Here is a 21,675-nt window from a genome sequence, read left to right on the forward strand (position 1 = left end):
CACTTTTTACCCATTTTTCCACTGTTCACCCATTTTTTTGCCTCCTGTTATCCATTTTTGAAACTTTTCACAAAATTCTTGATGCTTTATTTTTGCTATTTGCCACATTTTTAACCACCTTTAACCCATTTTTGAAACTTTTCACTGTTTTGCCTCTTTACACACTCATTTAATTGTTTTCCATTGTATTGTCTCAGTTTTATCTGCTCCATTTTCTGGCTTCAACACATTTTTTTTTAACTAATTGGGTTAATTTGCAACAGGTCAGTAACATGACTGGTAATATTATGAGAACAGCGCCCCAACTTTTTGGGAATTGGGGTTGTTTATAAAGCTACACTAAGTTTTCCTGTTTACATGCAGAAGCGTCTAATAACCAATGGTCTCATTGTGCTCTTTATCACAGTCAGATGTATCACTTATGAAAAATCTTTCCATTGGGGATGGAAAAAACATTGAAAATAAGACAAAATGAGGTGGGGTACTCATTTAATCTGACACCACAGCAGCAGGTTCAAGCTGTAAAATTAACCAGATCAGAACAGTTGCTCTGCATGCTGATGGTCGTGGCTTTAAAAGTGTTATTAAGAGAAAGTGACCAGAGAAAAGCTTCAAACTAATACTCAAAGAGAGAAGGAGGGGGAGGCAGGATGTGTGTGTTTCTATAACTGAACTTGCCTTTTGTCCAGAGCCCGATAAAGCCGTGTTTGTCCGCTGTTGTTCTGGAAGGACAAAGAAGCTTGTGTAAGTCTGCTTCACATCATTTCCTCTTAAGAATCCCACCCACACATTGAAATCTATTTCAAATCTATCTATCTATCTATCTATCTATCTATCTATCTATCTATCTATCTATTAAACTTAATCTTTACTTTGCACAATGTTTCACATTATCAAAAAGAAAACTACATTTAATTTTAATTGTTATAAATTCTCTGTTAGTCACCATTATTTAAGTGGCATAGCTAATTATAGACTTAAAAAGGCTTTATCATATATAAATGGAATTTTAATGCAATCTCATAATTTTTATCTTCGTTTTATCCCTCGGTTCGCACATTTCTCATCACAGCTCAAAAGAAAAGTTTTTCCCTTCTCTAAAACTCTAAAAAGTCTGAACGTAAAGTGGGAGGGGCAGGAGTGTGACGTCACCGCCAGTCTAGCTGTGCTTCAGGTGGAGAGCGGTAGGTGGTGGTGTCTGTTTCTACCGCTGCCAGCACAAGTGTCAGCCTGTTCAGTCCAGCAGCCATGGTGGATCCGCAGGTAGCAGGAGTGCTTAATCAGGTGCTAATGACAATGTCAGAAGTGTCTTACCTGGGCTGTGGAGAAAAAGAACTGGACTGTTGCTCAGTGGTTCAAAGTCCTCTTTTCAGATGAAAGTAAATTTTGCATGTCATTTGGAAATCAAGGTCCCAGAGTCTGGAGGAAGAGTGGAGAGGCACAGAATCCACGTTGCTTGAAGTCCAGTGGGAAGTTTCCACAGTCAGTGATGATTTGGGCTGCCATGGCATCTGCTGGTGTTGGTCCACTGTGTTTTCTGAAGTCCACAGTCAACGCAGCCATCTACCAGGACATTTTAGAGACCTTCACACTTCCTTCTGCTGACAAGCTTTATGGAGATGCTGATTTCATTTTCCAGCAGGACTTGGCACCTGCCCACACTGCCAAAGGTACCGAAAGCTGCTTCAATGACCATGGTGTTACTGTGCTTGATTGGCCAGCACACTGGCCTGACCTGAACCCCATAGAGAATCTATGGGGTATTGTCCAGAGGAAGATGAGAGACACCAGACCCAACAATGCAGATGACCTGAAGGCCGCTATCAAAGCAACCTGGGCTTCCATTACACCGGAGCAGTGCCACAGGCTGATCGCCTCCTTGCCACGCCTCACTGATGCAGTAATTCATGCAAAAGGAGGCCCAACCAAGTATTGAAGGCATAGAAATCAACATACTTTTCAGAAGCTTGACATTTCTATTTAAATTGTCCTTTTTTATGGATCTTATGTAATATTCTAATTTTCTGAGACACTGAATTTTGGGTTTTCATTATCTGTAAGCCATAATCATCAACATTTCAAGAAATAAAGACTTGAAATATTTCACTCTATATGTAATGAGTCTATATAATATATGGGTTACACTTTCAGGAAAGTGTGACAAAAACTATTGAACTTTTTCATGATATTCTAATTTTTTGAGATGTACCTGTAAGTGAGGGTCTGCTTCTGAAAGCCTCGTGGTAAAGACGTGGTTTGTGGCAGTGAGCATGGACTCAGGATCACTGCCATATCCCTTGACATCTCACTGCCTGTATTGGCAGAAATGGCAAGTTTTAAGATGTGCTTTTTTTATGCAGTATCTGTGGGTAGTGTCTGGTTGTCCTGCTGGCTCAGGGGTTTGTCATTTTTGGTACACCTTTCTATGGTTTCAGGATTCTGGGCCAGTGGGACCACCAGATACAAACTGCATCTGCTGTATTTAAAGCAACAAGATACATAGAAAAAGGCTTTACTGGCCTTGCGAGACATTACGCCCAGTAACTTTGGGAAGACTTGTTGAAACAGCTTGAAACTTGTTTGAATTTTAGGTCTTGTGAGCACTACTAGACATATGACTGAGGGAGCTTAGTTGAAACAGCATCCCCACAATGCCTTTGTGTTTGTGTCCTCTGACAAGTCCATGGGTGACCATGTTATAGGTCAGCACTCAGTGACTCTGAGGCCAGTAACTCGTGTCATGGTGAAGACCTCCTAGGGGTCTGTGCATGCACTATCAGGTTGTGTGACGTTCTGACGACATTCCATGATTGGCTGTTTCCTAACATCTGGAAGCGATCGTTGCTGATACTAACCTCAGCCCTGTGTTGCCTGTTGTGATCGCTGAAGCGCTCCTCAGCAGCTCGACGTACAGGTGTAGCCGTGGCCTCTCGACTTCATGTAGCCAAAGGCTCTACAGGAAGCTTCTGAAAAGTCTCGGTCCTCCTTCTGCAGCTTGGACTGAACCCTAAAGGGTGCCACACCCACAGCCTCACCAGTAGCTTCTGCTCTTTAGTCCGCCAAGGAAGCAGGAGGGCCAATGGGGGCCAAGGTTTTGGCTCTCCCCTTTGGGAGAGCTTTTAAGAAGTTCTTCCTTATCTAGGAAGGGTTGGCCAGCAGACCCACAGCCTTAAAGCCTGTTGTAACATATTTGTATACACATTATATACATACTTTTATGATACCTCTATCTAATCAATATGATCAATAAATTACTAAAACAACTTCTGAATACAATCTGATAAATGATAAAAATGCCCTCAAGTGGATTTTCAGTTTCCAAAAATGTGTCAAATGAGATACAAAAAATATATATGTTAAATTTTCTGGAAATTTGGATTTTTTTGGATTTCAGTAGAAAGTTAAAAAATCATTTCAGTCCTAAAAAATTATAATTTTCTGGCTATAATTTGTATTTTCAGGCTTTAATGGGTTGATGGCACAAAATGTCCCATGTCCTAAGGGTTAATAAGTGTTGTGTAAATCCTGCAGCCATCTTTTTTTGTTCCCTATAGCTGTGGTGTCTCCAGTTGCCTGCTGACTGTGACGGCAGTAGAGATTAAAAATGTTGGCTGGAATCTAACTAACTTGTTTCCGTGTTTGCCAAAAGTCTTGCATATTGTATGTTCCCTAAGCCTCACATTTGTTTTTTGTCTAATAAATATTGCAGATGTTACTGAGAACATGATTTCTCTTGTGATTGTGTAACACTGATAATGTTGGTTAGTTACAGATTTTAATGGGTTTTGCTGTTTTATTATTGATGACAAGTAATCTTTTTTTGTTACATTGATATGTTTCATCTGCTAACTTCCTGGTGTGTGTGATGAACTCAAACACACATTTATATGACAACAAACATCATACACAAAACTCTAATGCTCCAGTCCACATATTTCACTACATTTGCTCTAAATCTAAAGGCAAATGTGTGTTTTGTGTGTTTTGGCACATCCTTGCTTGCTCACACATCTGGAGGACACTGTCCCACAGAGACGGGCTGGGGCTCAGAGGATGTCAGCGGGCGGAAAGAAAACAATGGGCCAAACACTCTGACTTACTAGAGATTCCTGAAACATGGCTCTCTGGAGATACATGTGATCAAATTTTTTTAAAAACTTGCATCGGAAGTATTATGTACATTTTTGTAACGGCAGAATGTCAGTGCTGGCAGGAGAAAGGGTTCAAATCCAAACTCTCTCTCACCTCGGCACAGCTGCAGAGCTTATCACTGAGAGAAGACTGTTTAAAGGCTTCTTATTTGTCCACCCACTGTTACCTATTCAATGACGCTTAACACTGCTGACAATTAATATGCTTTTGCTTGCTCAGCTGTTTGTTTTCCTTAAATTCAATTCTAATTACATGGGATCTTCTACTCTTCTACCCCAGGTCACCAGTCCAAGGTAAGGGTGCAAAGAGTGACTCAAACTGGCCCAAGAAAGGCAGGTTTCAAGCTGCCAATAGGAAAGCAGCATTTGCCATTTTTTAACCCCTTTTGCCAATTGTTGCCGCTGTAACACATTGATGCCACTAATAACCGATCTTTTCCCCTTTCTGACACTTTAAACCAATTTTTGCCACATTTTACCTGCTTTTCACCACCCTTCTGTCCCAATTTTGTCACAATTGACCCATTCTTGCCTTTTAACCCACTTTTGACACTTTTTGACATTTTTTCTCCACCTTTTGCATTTTTGACACTTTTTATCCGCTTTTCACCATTATCCTGCCGATTTTTGACCCTTTATATGCCTTTCTTAACCCAGTTTTTCTCCTTTTAACTTATTTTTGCTATTTTTGGAACCTGTTCCCAATACTCTTGCTGTTCATGTTTGCCACTTTGTTTTTGTTATTTCTGAACCCATTGTTGACACTTTTCAGCTTTTTTCACCACACTTCTGGCCCAGTTTTTGCCACAGTTGACTCATTTTTGCCTTTTCAACCCATTTTTGCCACTTTTTGCCTTTTTTGTTTCTTCTTTGACACTTCAACCTCTTTTCACCATTTTCCTGCTGATTTCTGATCCTTCATAGGCCTTTTTTAACCCAGTTTTGTTTCTTTTCACCTATTTTTGCTACTTTTAAACCTGTTTGCCAACACATTTGCTGTTCATTTTTTGCCACTTTTTGCCTCTGTAACCAATTGTTGACACTTTTTGGCTGCTTTTTTGCCAACCACTGTGGCCCATTTTTGCCACAGTTGATCCATTTTTTTCGCCATATTTTACATTTTGGACACTTTTTTTACCCTTTATATACCAGTCTTAGCCCACTTTGTTTCTTTTAACCTATTTTTGCTCCTTTTTACCTGTTTCCAATCTTTCAGCTGTTCATTTTTGCCACTTTGATAATGCATGAAAAAGTTTGATGTCATCTCCCTAAAATTCTTTGAAAACGGAAGACCAACAGTCTCATTGTGAGCTGTATAAAAGCTGTTCTCTCAGTGTGAGAATTCATGGCGCCCTCTTGTGGTCAGCTGTATTAAAACCCTCAAATCCACTTTTTTTTTATTTTTTATTTTTTATTTTTTTTTAGTTTTGCTGCAAGGGTGAGAACTTATGCGTAAAAATGCAGAACCCTCCGAGACTCTCCACCAAGTCTCAGGCGAGCATTCTTATCAGAACCACGTGAGTATATGTCGTCATCTTGCGTTCATTTCTGCACCCTACATGAACTCAAGCGTTATTCTGAAAGGATATCTTAAAGATAGTTCACAATAGTTGCTATGCGTAAAAGCGCAAAACCTATGCTGATGCCCTTTGGCACCTGACCTAAAGGAGATAACTGAATCCCACAAGCTGCGTTTCCATCACCTGAAATGTAAATCCTCCTGGCAGCTGAGGTCACCTGCATGCGGGTAGAAACACCTGCTGCTGGAGGACGCACCACTGCACGCAGCACTTTTTATGTTAATGACCCGTCCGAGCACGGCCCACCCTCCTCTTGACATTAGCGCAGGATTAAAAACCGAGTCAGTATCGGCAGGAATCATCAGGTGCTCCCGTTTTTACGCAGATTCCGTTGTCGTCTAACGGATAATGATCTGGAGACTGGTGGTCTTGGGTGGGCTGTGCGTTTTTCTTCTGGGTGCTGAGGGCAGCAGCAGCAGTGGAAGAGGGGGGAGGACGGGGACTTTCCACCGGACTCAGCAGGATGGCAGCCGGGGTAAGGCGCGCTCACGTCCAAGGAGGGACGCCAGCAGCACCTCCAGGCCTTCTCACGGTCCTCTTTTCACCTCCTGCCGGATCCCCCTCACCCCCGAGGAGCACAAGATTCTGGATGAAAATACGCATGAGGTGAGGGGATTGGGAGCTTTGTTCTGAAAGTGGAGAGGCTGAGGTGAAAAGGGAGCAAAGTCGACGAGAAAAATATCAGATTTGGAGAATCAGTGTTTGAATAGAGACATCAAAAATGTCTTGGAAGAGTTTTCACCGTGTTTTATTTTTCCTTTTTCATATGAATACCATGTGATAAATGTCTTAAAAGTACATAGAAAATGGAAATTGTGGAGACAAAAAATTAATTATTAGAATTTGTGAACATGAGGCATTTGTGCAAACTTTTTATTCAGACATTTTACACTTCTTAACATCCCATAATGCCTGTTCTTCTAGAATCTCACAAAAGCAAAGCTCTTATATCAGTGATTGTGCCATCTTTGTCTCCCAGACAGGGTTTAACGGTGATGATGGCTCTTATGTCATCCTTACATGGGTTGGTGATGGTACAGGAGTGAGTATCCTACACAAAACAGCCATCAAAAATCATAGAGAGCCACATTCAGATATTTTTGGTAACTTTACTGCTTGCATAGGTCGTCCTGGTTCTGTCAACATTCAGCGCTCCTATAGACTCTTTCCTAGATGGAGGCTCATCTCGGCTTTATCGGAGGTGAGTCTCAGCATCTTTCCACCCTGAAGAGAACCAAAAAGTGGAGCTAAAATTGTTCTTTCTCCCTCATCAGCACCGATTATGGAAAATCCTTCCATGACATCTCTGACCGGATCAACAACACCTTCATCAAGGAGGAGTTTGGGGTCAGCGTTGGTCCAGGAAGCTCTGTAAGTTGAATGGGTGCTGTAAGTGAGCTGTAAGAGTAAGTGGGTGGGGAAACTTTTGTTGTTCCTTCTCCTCCTAGGCGGAGGTGATGCTGTTGCCACCGAAAGTGTGAGGACATCTTGTTTGTCTTTTGCTGTATCAGTTTTTGCCACATCTACATGGTCAAATACATTTTCTGTCTTTTTGTTTCTTGTTTTTGCTGGACATGTACACAGAGAGTGGTGTATGAGTGTGGCAACTATGGCAAAATAGTTGGAGACCAAGGGAAAATGCAGATATCAGGTTTTGTGCACTGAGATGGTGACCTGGAGGTCACTTTGTTATTTTGAAATGGAAAAGGCCCTAGAGGGCACTTTGCCATATTTTGTCCACTGGAGGGTTACCTTAGAGGTTTTTTCCACTGGAAAGGGAATTTAAGAGAGCAATTTAACATGTTTGTTACACCTGAGGGCCACCCTAGAGGGCACTTTATCACTGGAGGGGCACTTAACTGTGTTTGGTCCACTGGAAGGGCACCTAAGAGCACTTTACTAGGTTTTGGCCAATTAATTGGGACCACAGAGGGCACCTTACCATGCTTTGTCCTCTGGAAGGGCATAGGGCACTTTACCATGTGTTGTCTCCTGGAAATGGAACTCTAAAGGGCACTTTATCATGTTTGTTACACCTAATGGCCACCCTAATGGGCACTTTATTATATTTTGTCTACTGGAAAAGAGACTCTAGACAGCGCTTTACCATGTTTTGTACACTGGAGGTGTACTCTATAGGGCACTTTATTCAGTTTTGTCAACTGGGTCACGTTTATAGAGGGCACTTTACCACATTTTGTCCACTGTAACTGCACACTCACGGAAATAGTATCACATTTTCTCCACATAAGGGGCGCTCTAGAGAGCACTTTACCGTGTTTGTCCCTTTTTGTGGCATCCCAGAGGGCACCTTACCATATTTTGTCAACTGGAAAGGGGACTCTAGCTAGCACTTTACCATAGTTGTCAACTGGAGTGGCATCCTAGAGGATGATTTACCATATTTTGGCCACTTAAAGGGCACCCAAGGGTCTTTTATGTCCCATTTCTCTACTAAACAAGCACCCTAGAGATCATTATACCAGGTTTTAACTACTGGAGGTGCAACCTACGGAGCACTTTACCATATTTTGTCCACTATAGGGGCACCTTAAAGGGCAGTTTACAATGTTTTGTCTACTGGAGGGGCACTCTAAAGGGCACTTTACCAATTTATTGTCCCTTTGAGGGGCATCCAAGAGGGCACCTTACCATATTTTGTCAACTGGAAAGGGAACTAGAGAGCACCAAAGGGCTCTTTATTATATATTGTCCACTAGAAAGGCAACTCCAGAGAACCTAACCATGTTTTGTTCACTTGGTGGGAGTGCCATAGGGCATGATATCCCCCCCAGGGCATCCTAGAGAGCACTTTCCCATATTATATCCTCTAGAAGGGCACCCTCAAAGGCACTTTATAGTATTTTTGTCCTCTGAAAGGGAATCCTAGAGAGCAATTACCATGTTTTTCCACTGGAGAAGCATCCTTGATGGCATCCTACCATATTTGTCCACTGAAGGGACATCTTAAAGGGCACTTTATGGATGGCTGGGTAGCCTAGAAAGCACTTTCCCATGTTTTTTTTCCACTTGAGTTGCCTCCTAGGGGCCACTCTACTAAGCTTTGTCAACTTGAAGGGCATTTGAGACCACTTTACCATATTTTTTTCCACTGGGGGGCACCCTGCAGGGCACCTGATCATGTTTTATCTGGCATCAGAGAGGGTACTGCGGTAAAGTCCTTTCAAAACTTTAGGGCACAAAGGAATGCAGTAACTCCCTAACCTCATCCCCGAGTCCACAGGTGTTTAAAATACATCATAAGAAATGTACTGATGCAAGTCATGGCAGCTTAATCTTATCTTTATCTAATTTATCTCTGATCTGACAGGTGATTCTGACAGCAGACATTCCAGTTGTAGACCACCCAGGTGGGATCATCTTCACTTCCACTGACGCAGGCGCCACCTTCAAGTTCATCCAGCTCCCTTTCCACCTGGCTCTGCCAATCACGTACCACTTCCTCAACCCGGATTACCTCGTGGCCCTGAGCATCGATGTAAATCAATTCTATCATTTAAAACTCCTACTTTTTATAACAATTCCTAGTTCATGGTAGAGTCCCTGTGTTAAAACTTGTACTCTCAAACACATGGCTTTAAACACTTTGAGCACACACCTTTAAGTGAAGGTAAACACTTCTCCTGTTCCCTCCCGGCTCACAGGGCGGTCTGTGGCTCTCTCTGGACTTTGGTGCCAAGTGGACAAAAGTACACGATGGAGTGCATTCTTTCTCATGGTGAGTAAAAACAGGAAATATACCACACGAAGACGCTGTGTGAATAACAAAAAGCATGTTAGAAATTCTGTGAATGAGTTTGATTGAGTGAACACGATATGTTGAATGTTTTGTTCTGGCATAAAGAACTCTTGAAAGACTTATCTAGGAAGTTTCTGGTGCTTGTGACATGCTTTTCCTTCCTCCTTTCATCAGGGGAGCTGGCATCAATTTGTTCTTCAGCTTCAGCCAAACAGATGCAGGTAAGAAGCTGAAGCATTTTAAAGGTTTGCAAGGTCAGGTCGCTAAAGAAGGAGAATTTTCTCACAGAAATGTTAGTTATAAAATCACAACTGCTTTGTTCTCTGAGTCTTTATTTCTTACATTACCTCTAATACTTTAAACAGTAAGAAACCCTGAGTGTTGCCATGTTTATAGTTTACATCCCACACTTCCACACATCAGGGGATGTCAAAGGCCTGAGCGCTCTGGTGCACCCTCAAGTGGTGTCCTCTGGTATTACCTGTCATGTACAGACAAGAATATTCACAATTATGTTTTTTTTTTAGCAGCCACACACAGATGCGAACAAAAGGTGAAACAGCAAGTACATTTCTGGCCTTATTCTATCCAACCCCCATAAAACTGTGGACCCACTAGATATTTCCAAGTCCAAAATGTACTGCTTGGCTCTGCTAACCTCTGCTACCTATTGCTTGATCTGAATTAAGGACTCTGCTCAATAAAACTGCACTCCTTAAGCTTTTTTTTTATCAGAATCAGGTTATATAAATGTATGTTAAAAAGTCCTCACTTTGAGAAATCTATTATTATAAAGCAACCAACCCTAAGCAATAATTGAGAAATAATTGAATGTCAAAAAATCAATAGGCTCAGTAGGCTTCTGGTAAAACAACAGGGTCTGGCTGCTGATGCCTCTCTTGCAGACCACTAATGTCAGCATTTCAGAAGTTTTTTTTTTTTTTGCAATGTAGATAAAACTTCTAAAATGTTGTACCAGCAAATAATGTCCAAGGTAACAAAGCTAAAGCAAACCACCGTTCACATTACTACTTCTGAAACAAGTCTATCTTAAGCAAATGTAGCATAATCTAACATAGTTTTGTTTGCTGTAGTTTTAGCTACATTAGTGTTGTAGCTTTGTTGCTTAGATGGCTTCATCTGCTCAAGCTTTTGCTATGTTATATAGCTACACTGCCTAAAGAGCTTGGATAGCTAACTTAGCTTAATATGCTTAAGCTTTAGCTACATTAGTGATGTAGCTATGTTACCTAAGCAGGTTATGCAGCTTTATTTGCTTTTTCTTTAGCTATGGGATGTAGCTAGATTGTCCACAAAGATTATGTAGCTAACATAGCTTCCTTTGATTTAGGTTTAGCTGTTGTGTAGTTACATTGTCTACAAAACGTATGTAGCTAATGTAGCTTCTTTTGCTACAGCTGCATTAGTGATGTAGCTACATTACCTAAATAGATTATGTGGCATTGTTTGCTTTAGCTATGTTATGTAGCTACATTGTCTACAAAGCTTATATAGCAAATGTCGCTTCCTTTGCTTTAGCTACATTAGTTATGTAGCTATGTTTTCCTGCATAACCTAGCTAATATAGCTTCATTAACTTTGTTAGCTTTAGATTTAGCTATGTTAGCTACATTATCTACATAGCTTCATTAGCTTCAGCCTTAGCTAGGTTAGCTGTGTTGAAGTGGTTTCATGGAGGACAAGATTTTTTTCCTGTAGGCAGACTATTTACTCAACTTATTAAATGTTTTGTATTTAGGATTTTTCAGGTCAGGTTTTTGACTTTTAACTCTTGTATCCTAACCCCTACCTTAACACTTACCCTAAACCCCATTGGAAGTTTTAATCTAACTTTATTTTGAACGTTTTAGCTCGTATTTCCTTTCTGACATGTGCAGAGTCTTACCATAGTGGTCTACAAGAAGGGGCATCTGAGATCTGCTGCCTGCAGCCAGACTGTTGTGATTAAAACAGTGATCCAGTAAAAGACAGTAAGCATCAAAAGTTAAACAAAAACGTGGCCAACTTGATTTCAAAAGGGAACAAAAGGGATGACTTTTTCTTTTAGTATTTAATGACAGAATCTTGAATGTCCATCAATGGATGAAAACCTGATTACTTAATAGAACGATGTCTCACTTTTGAGTTTAATCCCTCTTTTGCGTATTCATATTTCTTTATAAGTGAATAACGGAATCGGGTAGATGCTGGGACACATTTTGTCTTAGTTTTATTGTAAAAATTAAAATACATTAAAATCACAATGGTAGACTTGGGCCTTATTGGATTGAATGCAGGTGGAAATGATAAAGAAGTGACTTTTAAAGTATTTTATTTCATACTGTAGTTTGTTATTGTCATTTCCTCCTCTTGGTACTGTAGTTGATGCAGAAGAGCGGGGAGATTTAGTACTGAAGAGGACGACAGATCTGGGGAAATCTTTCACAATCATCCACGAGGACATCTTCAGCTTTGGCTACATAGGAGCGTTTCTCTTCTTCTCTGTCATGGAAGATCCAGTGAGTATAAAAATAATTTAACACAAATGTTAGTCTCAAGGCAACACACTGCTCATTCTGGTGATGGTTTTGAAACACTGTGATTTTTTTTCCCACAGAGATCCCCACGTGTCATGTACTTCTCATCAGACCAAGGAGACACATTCAGCCGAGCTCTGCTGCCTTCTGCCTCCACTGAGCAGGTGAGAAACAAGAAATAATGGCAACCATTCAACAAGAGAATCAGATTTACAGCTGAGTTTAAGTACAAGGAATATGAGTTGGTGCTGTGGTACCTGTTAGTAAAAACAACAACAGAAAGGCAGGAAAAAAAGAAGAGTTGCAAAAGTCAAAAATGAGAATCAAAAATGTTGTTTTAAAGAATATCTCAATGTGTATTTCTGATATGAACATGACTAAAAAGACATGCTTATTTAATGCATGGAGTAAAATGTAGGGCCTTAACCTTCTAAATATTTATGTTTTAAAAAGTTGTTCTTAATTTTTTATCTAATGATTTTTTATTAATGTTTTAAAAATAAAATTACCACCAAAGTTGCTGTACAACCCAATTCCGACAAAGTAGGGGCACTGTGTAAATGTTAATAAAAAAATGTGATGATGTGAAAATCTCATACAACCTAGAATTTATTCTTAATAGAACATAAACAACATATCAGGTGTTGTAACTCAGACTTTTTACCATTTCAAGAAAAATATATGCTCATTTTGAATTTTATGGCAACAACACATTTCAAAACAGTAGGGACAGGGCAACAAAAGGCTGGAAAAGTAAGTGGTACGAATGAAAAACAGCTGGAGGTGCATTGTGCAACTAAAGTGGTTAATTTGCAACAGGCCAGTTCCAAGCATTTCAGGGAGGCAGAGTTTTTCAGTGGTAAAGATGAGCAGAGGTTAACCAATCTATGGAAAAACTGTGCCTAAAAACTTTTGGAACTATTTCAGAGACATGTTCCTCAATACAACAATCATCACTATCTACAGTCCATAATATCATCAAAAGATTCAGAGAATCAGGGAAATTCTCTGTGTGCAGGGGACAAGGCCAAAGGTGGCAAAATGGAAAACTGTTCTGTGGCCAGATGAACCAAAATTTGAAATTCTTTCTGGACATCACAGCCCTCCAGCTTGTTATCAGTAGACAGTTGAAAAGCCTTCAACTCTGATGGTATAAGGCTGCAGTGGTGCCTATGGCATGGGCAGCTTACACATCTAGAAAGACACCATCAATACTGAAAGTAAAGTAAAGTTGTACTTCATTATATAGAGTTCAGTATATAGAGGTTTTAGAGCAACAGATGCTCCCATCCCCTTTTACCTACAGAAAATCTGGCAAGAAGACTCAGGGCTGTTGAGCAGTTAGAATCCTACATCAGACAAGAATGGGACAACACTCCTCTCCCAAAACTCCAGCAGTAGTTCTCCTTACTTCCTAGACATTTAGAGTGTTGTTAAAAGAAAAGGGGATGCTACGCAATGGTAAACATGGCCCCGTCCCTACTTTTTTGAGATGTGTTGCTGTGATCAAATTCACAATGAGCTCATATTTTTCATGTCTCAGTTTCAACATCTGATATTTTATGTTCTATTATGAATAAAATATGGGCTTGTGAGAACTGAAAATCACTGCATTCAATTTTTGTTTACATTTCACACTGTGTCCCAGCTTTTTTTGAAATTGGACTTGTATGTAAATGACAAGAGCTGGTACCAAAATAAAAGTTGTTTGGGTGCTTGTACTTGTGGAAGGCAAGTGGCTTCACCTGGTATGATTTTTTCTATATGATAGGATATTTTAAAGCTAATGATCTAAAATAATGTTCTTGTAAATTTACGTTTTAAACAAAAAAATTTTTTTTCCTTGTATATGAACGGCTTTTTAAACTCAAAAATGATCACTTTTTATCTAATAAATTTTAGACTTTTTAAATTTGAATATCTTGAGCTGTTTTGATGGTTAAAAGTAAAAACATGAATGTCAACATTTGCTTTTCAACACCTCCTTAACACACATTTCTCTGTTTAAAAACACCCCCACACACTCTTACACCTACACACCCACTGCTATGTTGACAGCACAAACACTCTCTCTCTCTCTCTCATGGCGATTAGACAAGGATTATTGCAAATATTAAATTAGTCATCATAAAGTTGTTGTCATGTTTTTCTCCAGTTAGATTTTCTCACCCACATCTCTCTCTTTCTGTCTGTTTGCAGTTTTACTCCATCCTGGACGGAGATGAAGAAATGCTCTTCATGCATGTGGACAACCCTGGAGGTAACACACTTGGGTGCCTTTAAATAATCCTTGACACACATTTACAGTAAAACACACTTTGTGAGGAAAACGAGGCAGAATTAATGGCCTCTCAGCTGCTTTTGTTGTAATGGAAAAGCTGGACGGTAAAAGTCTGACTGGTTCCACAAGTTCTCTGTGTTGCTGACAAATCATTCCATCATAGTGTGCATGTTTGTGTTCTGTGTTTTGTTCCACTCCCTCTTTTTAAGTTCCTTTCTTTGTCTTTCTCATATACTCTCTTAATTATCATATTTCTCTCCCTGGTCAGTTGGCTGATGGGACTTTGTGCTCGTTAGATAAATAGGGGAGATATGGGGGTAAAGGGGCTTTATCTTTTGTTGGCTGGAGGGGGAAGGAGATTTAGTTTACACTGCAAAAGCTGACAAATGTATCTGAGGATCAGGGTGTAACACAAGCACAGACACACATGAAACTTAAACCTGTCCATCATCTCACAGCGCTGAGTTTGCCCTTCATGGCTCTGGCTGACACGTGTGCGCTTCACACAGGTTAGACATGACTGACATGGTGTTATGTTAGGATGCTGATGTTGAAAGGTTTGTGTCAGCATGACATCACTTGTTCTCAGGTGCTAAGTATCTTTGAAGGTGATGCACAAAAGCTGGGACACTGAGTAAAATGTACAAAAGAGTTTTGGGAGAGGAATGTTGTCCCATTTTTTCCGATATTAATTCTTCTCAATAGTCCTGTTGTGATGGATGCGGTATGTTGTTGCTCTAAACCTCTATGCTTTTTAGCATTAATAGTCCTTTCCAGATGTGTACTCTGCCCACACCATAGGCATTAATGCAACTCCATACCATCAGAGATGCAGGCTTTAGAACTGTGTGCTAACGAACTGGATAGTCTCTCTCCACTTTAGTCCACAGGACACATAATCCATCGTTTCCAAAAAGAATTTCACATTTTAATTCATCTGACCACAGAACAGTTTTCCATTTTTCCTCAGTCCATTTTAAATGAGCTCTGGCCCAGAGAAGACAGCAGCATGTCTGGATCGTGTTCATATATGGCTTCTTCTCTTCTCCCAGCCAACTGTGTTGACATTTCTGGAAGTATTCCTGAGCCCATGCAGTGATTTCCAGTACAGAATCATGCCTGTTTGTAATGTAGTGTCACCTGAGGGCCTGAAGATCACAAGAATCCTTTGGCCTTGTCCCTTGGGTCCAGAGATTTTCTCTGGGTTTCTCTGAATCTTTTGATGATAATATGCACAGTAGATGGTGGGACATGAGGAATATTAGTTTAATTTGTGTCACAGTTTTTAGACAGTTTATGCAGATTGGTGAACCTCTGCCCATCTAATTGTAACCAAATGCCAAAGGCAAAGGATCCAAAAGTAGAACTTAGGGCACAGAGTAAAAAGTCTAATCAAACAGGGTAAAGAAGGCTCAAAAGTAATGCAAACAGGAGTTAGACAAGGAAGGGAGTGAGTGGTATATACATCCACAAGGAGAAGGAAGACAAGCCCAGACAATGATCACCAGGTGAGGGGAATCAGACAAACACACACAGGTGAAACACATGAGGTGATCACTGACACGGGGAACAGGTAGGGATGGGCAGGAAGAAGTGATCTGAAAGAAGACACATCGTAATTATACAGAATAAAACAGGAAATGACAAGGCTGGGAAACATGAAGAAAAAATAAAAAGACTTATCTAATTAAACCAGGGGATGTGACACTTCTGAAAAACTCTGCCTCTTTAAAAGGCTCCTTTTATACCCAGTCATGTTACTGACCTGTTGCAAAATGCAAAATAACCTCAAAAAGCTTCTCCAGCCGTTTTTCATTCACACCACTTCGATTTCCAGTCATTTGTTGCCCCTGCATTACTTTTTTGAGAGGTGCTGGTGTCATTAAATTCAAAATGAGATATCAATTTTAATGAAGTGGTTGGTTATTCACATTTTACAGTGACACAACTTTTTTTTGAATTGGGGTAGTATGGCAGTAACCAGACTCAGATAAAACATCAATAATAACCATTGATGAAAATCTGCATAATACCATTATTTTCACAGTACAGACAAATGCTACAAGAACCTCTCAACATGTATTTCAGAAAACTTTTTCAATAAAAACTCAAATAAATAAATACAAAGAAAAATTAAGCATGTCTGAATCCTTCTTTGTGTCTCTCCTCAGACACTTTCTTTGGCACCATGTACACGTCAGATGACCGCGGTATCTTGTTCTCCAAATCCCTGGAGCGCCACCTGTTTGACGGGCACAGGAAGAGCGACTTTACCAACATCACTTCTCTTAGAGGAGTCTACCTCACCAACAAACTAGATGAAGGTAAGACTAATAATGACAATCCCCTGTCAGATGTTTTTAGGCATCTTAGAATTAAATTTAACACGTAAAAAGGTGGGTAAATATGTTACAGTTGAATAGCAAGAGCAGACACTGTCCAAAATTGTATGTAAACATGTGATATAGTCTAGTTACAGTAGGTATGCATACATATACATACATATTGCATCTATGTTTATGTTGTTTGTTCTCAAGAATTAATGTCTTTCTTTAGGATAAGATCATGTATTCACAATAAAGACATGGATGGATTGACAACCCAAAATCATAATGCCTCTGGCCCTAACTATTGGCAGATCATTGATGTACATACTGAACAACTTTTGAATGAAATTGAATGTATAAATGATATTTTTTAACTGCATGTTTGCAGTTCTGCATCCTTAGATACCTAAGTATGACTCTGGTTGTGTTTTTTTTTTTGCAGATGGCCGCATCAGATCTGTCATTTCTTTCAACAGAGGACGAACATGGAGACAACTTAAAAAACCTGACAATGTGGAGTGTGGAAAGCAAGTAAAGAATGTATGCTATATGTTGAAACATATCTCATCTCACAGTCTGCATGTGCTTTTAAGAATGTATTGTATTTAGGGCATATTAATGTGTTTTTTTCAAGTCATTAAAGCATGGTGTTTGTATTTTTCTTGCAGTGCAATCTTCATATTCATGGAGAGCACAGTCGCAACAACCGCATCGTTCCCATGCTAGCTCTGTCCGAACCCACTGCTATTGGTCTGGTGATCGCTCATGGTAATTTAAGAGCAATTAACCAATATTCTTTTCAATCAAAGCTTTTACATATTTTCTTTTAAATACTTTTATAACTGTTGTTCACAAATTTAACTTGCTTACGCCCAGCCGTGATCAGATAACGGCCAGCTCATCTTAATTATCACCTCCCAGCTCCCACAGCCAATCACAGCTCTTCCTCTCAACACAGTGGTGTATTTGAATATAACATACTTCTCACTAATCCCTGCTTGCATTGATGCTTATGCACCATGCTGCTTCTGGTACAGCTTAACCTCCTCCACCCCAGCCTTGTCCTTTATAGCATAAAGCTTGTTGCATCCTCATATTCAGATTCATGCTACTATGGATTAATTGCTTTTGAACTAATTTTACTGTATTCTGTATGCATTGTCATTAATGTGTCCATCCATATGGGGGTTTCTAACCATGCACTCCCTGGAAAGTCAAAGCATACTGCTTGACTAACCCAGGGAGCATCTTTTGAACAGAGCCGTCTCCACCAAGTAAAACTGTATATCCATTGTGCAATGAAATGGTTAAATGTCTTTACAGGTACTGTTGGTGACTCTTTGTCCTCATCGCAGCACCCAGACGTGTTTGTCTCCTCAGATGGGGGTTACAACTGGAAGGGGACACTGAGGGGCACCCACCACTACAGCATACTGGACTCTGGGGGTCTTATTGTGGCTGTAGAGGCCCAGCATGAAGGACAAGTCAAGACTATCAAGTACTGGAAAAATGGAGGCTCTGACATGCTAACATGTGAAAATCTGTTTTAAATGCTAACCATACTTTTCTGTGACTCATCTTCAGGTTTTCCACAGATGAAGGCCAGTGCTGGAAGTCGTACAATTTCACAGAGCAACCGTTCTTCTTTGCGGGCCTGGCATCAGAGCCTGGGACGAAGGCCATGAATGTCAGCGTGTGGGGCTTCAGACCTGAAGAAGACGATCAGCCCATGTGGGTCACGGTCACCATCGATTTCCAAAGCCTCATTACAAGAGAGTGTGAGTTAAGATCCTTTCATTTCGAACTGGGCTGAAAACACTGTTAGGAATGAAAATGAGATGGACAGGCATCAAACAATTAAAAAAGACACAGTCATTTAATAGTGTAAATATATAAAGCGATATAAAGTGTAAACAACAGAGGTCTAAAGGCTGAGCCCTGAGGTACACCATTTCTAAATTCAAGACATATTGATATTAATCTCACATTATCGTGTTGTTGACGGTCTTAATGTAATTCAAAGGTAATGACCAGGACTATGAAGAGTGGCTGGCTCATTCTACAGATGAAGGAGACTCGGAGAGAAACGGCTGCGTGTTGGGTATCAAAGAGACGTACAGGAGACTGAAGAAACAATCTGTGTGCAGAAACGGTAAGGGCTTTGTAGTAAACAAGAAGCAAAGCCCCTGTTTGTGCACCAGAGAAGATTACATATGGTATGTCTCTCAACTCAAAACATTATAGGAACTTCTAAGACAAATTTTCTTACCATAAATCACCCTCTGAACAGCGACTATGGCTACTATCGCCATGTGAACACCTCAGAATGTGTGAGACAATCAAGTGCCCCAAATAAAACCTTGGAGCTCTGTCTGAATGGAGAGGAGGACGAGCTTCTCACAGCGGGGTAATAATATTTACACCTGTTTATAATCTAAATAATAAACTTTTGTAAAAGCTCATACTCTCATAACAATGTTTGTAGGTATCGTAAGGTCCCAAGTGATAGGTGCGAGGGGGGCTTCTCTCCTCAGCTCGCCATGCAGACGGTCATAAGACCCTGTAGTGTTAAACCCAGCCCTGGTCCACCTGCGAGGTCCTCATCTCCAATTACACATTTTGACACACCGGTCAGTGGATTTTCTGCCCTAAACACACAGTACCTAGCTTTCAATGTCCATGTTTATGGGATTTAATTTGATTTATTTTGTAGCGAGAGCGACTGGTGTTGATCCTGGTGTGTGCAGGAGCAGGAGTGGTTGTCCTAATAGCTATCGTTTCAGCCATCCTCGCTGTCAAGAGGGCAGTGTACAGAAACAGGTTAGTAAGACTGAGACATGTTCTGTATTTACATTTATATTTAACCAACTAATATTCACAGAGCAGAAACTGGCATGTAAACCATTCAGCTACAGCAGGACAACTGCTAATGTTGGCATTTAGCCACTGTCTTGCTGTCATAGTCCTTCTTTCCTTCCCTAAAAATTTGTAAAATGCTTTTTAGTTAATAATAATTATAATAATAATAATAAACTTTATTTGTATAGCACCTTTAAAATCAGAGGTTCACAAAGTGCTTTGACAACCGGAAGAATCACAATTTAGTAATGGTAGTATTAGTTAGGCAGCTAATGCTAATATCAGCTAATAAGCTGCTGAATGCTAAACAGTACAACCATAGATGATAAATCTCTACTCACACAGCCATTTAAACAATACTCAGTGGATCTCAATTGCATATTTCTGTTAGAAAACTGCATTATAGTACAGTTAAATACAGCACAGAGCACTAAGTCACAGAGGGTTACTACTGTCCTAAACTGTACACAGCTATTTTGTACTGGACAGCTGTTTAACTGCAAGTTGAAAACAAACATTAGGTGATTATTAGTGAAGTTTGATGGCTATTTTCATTCACTATTAAAGTCATGTAACTTGTATTTTATGTTAACATTATTCACTTCAAGAAAATGAATTTATTTGACCTCAAATGCCTTTTTCTTGATTAAAAATCTGCTGCAGTTCCTACCAACATGTTAGCTAGCTAGCGGGTGCTAACGCTAGCTAGCGCGCTAGCATGCTAACAGTGCAATATCCACTACATCACCATGGCAACATGGCGTTATAGAGAAGTTTCCATTGTTCCACATTCAATTCTTGGATGTTTTGAGAGTGCTGGTAGTATACTGCAGTTGAGTACACTTCTCAGTTTGAATACACTTTGTGCACTCAAAATATGCAGTATTTAGTACAGATTTGAATGTTAGCAGAACCCTCCAAGCTACCACCAAGTTAGCTAACAGGTAAATTCCTGGCCAACATTACATTCAGTAGGAATTTGTGCATTTTTATAGTACTGGAAATTATTCTGTATGTCACTGGTGGGTTTAACCACTTCCCAGCCAACCAAGTGGCTAAATGTTAGGGTGATGCATTATCAATAATGTGAATTGAATAAACATTGATAAGGACTTCTATCCCATGTGAATATGAACAATATGATCTTTGTGGTTTCATTTTTCCATTTACAGGGCACCAGCATATCGTTTCTCCAACCTTCAGATTCAGGATGATGAAAACAACATCACAACAGATTTTCAGAGTGCCACCAGCAGTAACGGCACGGCTGGCCAGCAGGACTCAGATGAAGTAAGACTGATTTAGTTTCGGTCCTGGTTTTTTTTTGTGTTTCTCTGACTTTAAAAAATATTTCCTCCAGATTGATTTTCTCATGGACATTATCCTGTTGTTCCTATTTCTCTGGGCAGGATCTTCTTCAATGACACAAAACACCATTTCTTGGAAGAGTAAAAGTTTCACAACTGAAACCAGCTGTGCTGAAAGACTTGTTCGATTGATCCCAGATGCCTTTTTACTGAGAGCCGCTTTCTTGAGGACCTGATTGACACGCGCAGAATGTCTTAATTTATTGAATGAACTTCATGTGATGACTTTACATAACTAACTCTTTGATTTTGTACAGTGTATTTTTATCTTGATTTTACTGTGTTATACCGCCTTTTTACTGTCTGTTCAATGTGAAAACAGTGTAAACCAAAAATGTGCATTTCTTTTGAAAACTGCCAAACGTCAGCTTGATTACTATTATTCAATTCACAGTTTAAATAAGACTTTGTTTAAATTGACACATGTACAGGAACTTCTGATCATCAATAGAAAGATGGCGCTGTAACGTATCCAATCTATTATGAGTTGCAAAAAGAAGAAGAAAAGGCAGGAACTTAGTGAAGTAGACACAAAGATGTTATATTGTTGAAATGTCTTACTCGTCAAGGAAAACCTGCCACTGCTTGACTATCTTTTCCTCCTATATGTTGGTCTATTTTTGGATGGTGTTTCATTCACAAATGTAAATTTATGATGCTTGAGTGACATAGTACACAAATAAGACAGCACTGGCAAACCAACTTAATAAAATTAAAACAGCCCCTTCCAATGTTTAATACATGAACATTGAAACGACTGTTTTTTTTTAAAAAATATGTAATTCAGTGTACGGACTTATTGAAGAAGAATAC

The 21,675-nt window shown here is 39.8% G+C and overlaps 1 protein-coding gene across 1 annotated transcript; it reads left to right on the top strand.

Annotated features, from left to right (window-relative positions):
- Positions 1-5,974: 5,974 nt before the first annotated feature.
- On the top strand, positions 5,975-21,590 carry si:dkey-159a18.1 (sortilin). Its single transcript, XM_041780822.1, has 21 exons — positions 5,975-6,337; positions 6,711-6,773; positions 6,856-6,932; positions 7,006-7,102; positions 9,063-9,230; positions 9,397-9,470; positions 9,666-9,712; positions 11,874-12,010; positions 12,109-12,192; positions 14,228-14,288; positions 16,481-16,633; positions 17,079-17,176; positions 17,305-17,404; positions 17,960-18,134; positions 18,221-18,414; positions 18,660-18,852; positions 18,927-19,043; positions 19,122-19,266; positions 19,350-19,456; positions 20,668-20,785; positions 20,905-21,590. Exons 1-21 carry the CDS (start codon positions 6,080-6,082, stop codon positions 20,917-20,919), a joined length of 2,481 nt encoding a protein of 826 aa, XP_041636756.1. The 5' UTR covers positions 5,975-6,079; the 3' UTR covers positions 20,920-21,590.
- The last annotated feature ends 85 nt before the right edge of the window (positions 21,591-21,675 follow it).

The sequence above is a fragment of the Cheilinus undulatus genome, linkage group 23 (genome assembly GCF_018320785.1).
Source record: "Cheilinus undulatus linkage group 23, ASM1832078v1, whole genome shotgun sequence".
Classification (NCBI taxonomy): domain Eukaryota; kingdom Metazoa; phylum Chordata; class Actinopteri; order Labriformes; family Labridae; genus Cheilinus; species Cheilinus undulatus.

What these genes read in the sequence shown, in the direction of transcription:
- si:dkey-159a18.1 (XM_041780822.1), top strand. Translation starts at nt 6,080, where the DNA reads ATGATCTGGAGACTGGTGGTCTTGGGTGGGCTGTGCGTTTTTCTTCTG. An exon ending in GCGTTGGTCCAGGAAGCTCT is followed by an intron (nt 7,103 to 9,062) that starts GTAAGTTGAATG and finishes CTGATCTGACAG; the next exon opens with GTGATTCTGACAGCAGACAT. An exon ending in GCATGTGGACAACCCTGGAG is followed by an intron (nt 14,289 to 16,480) that starts GTAACACACTTG and finishes GTCTCTCCTCAG; the next exon opens with ACACTTTCTTTGGCACCATG.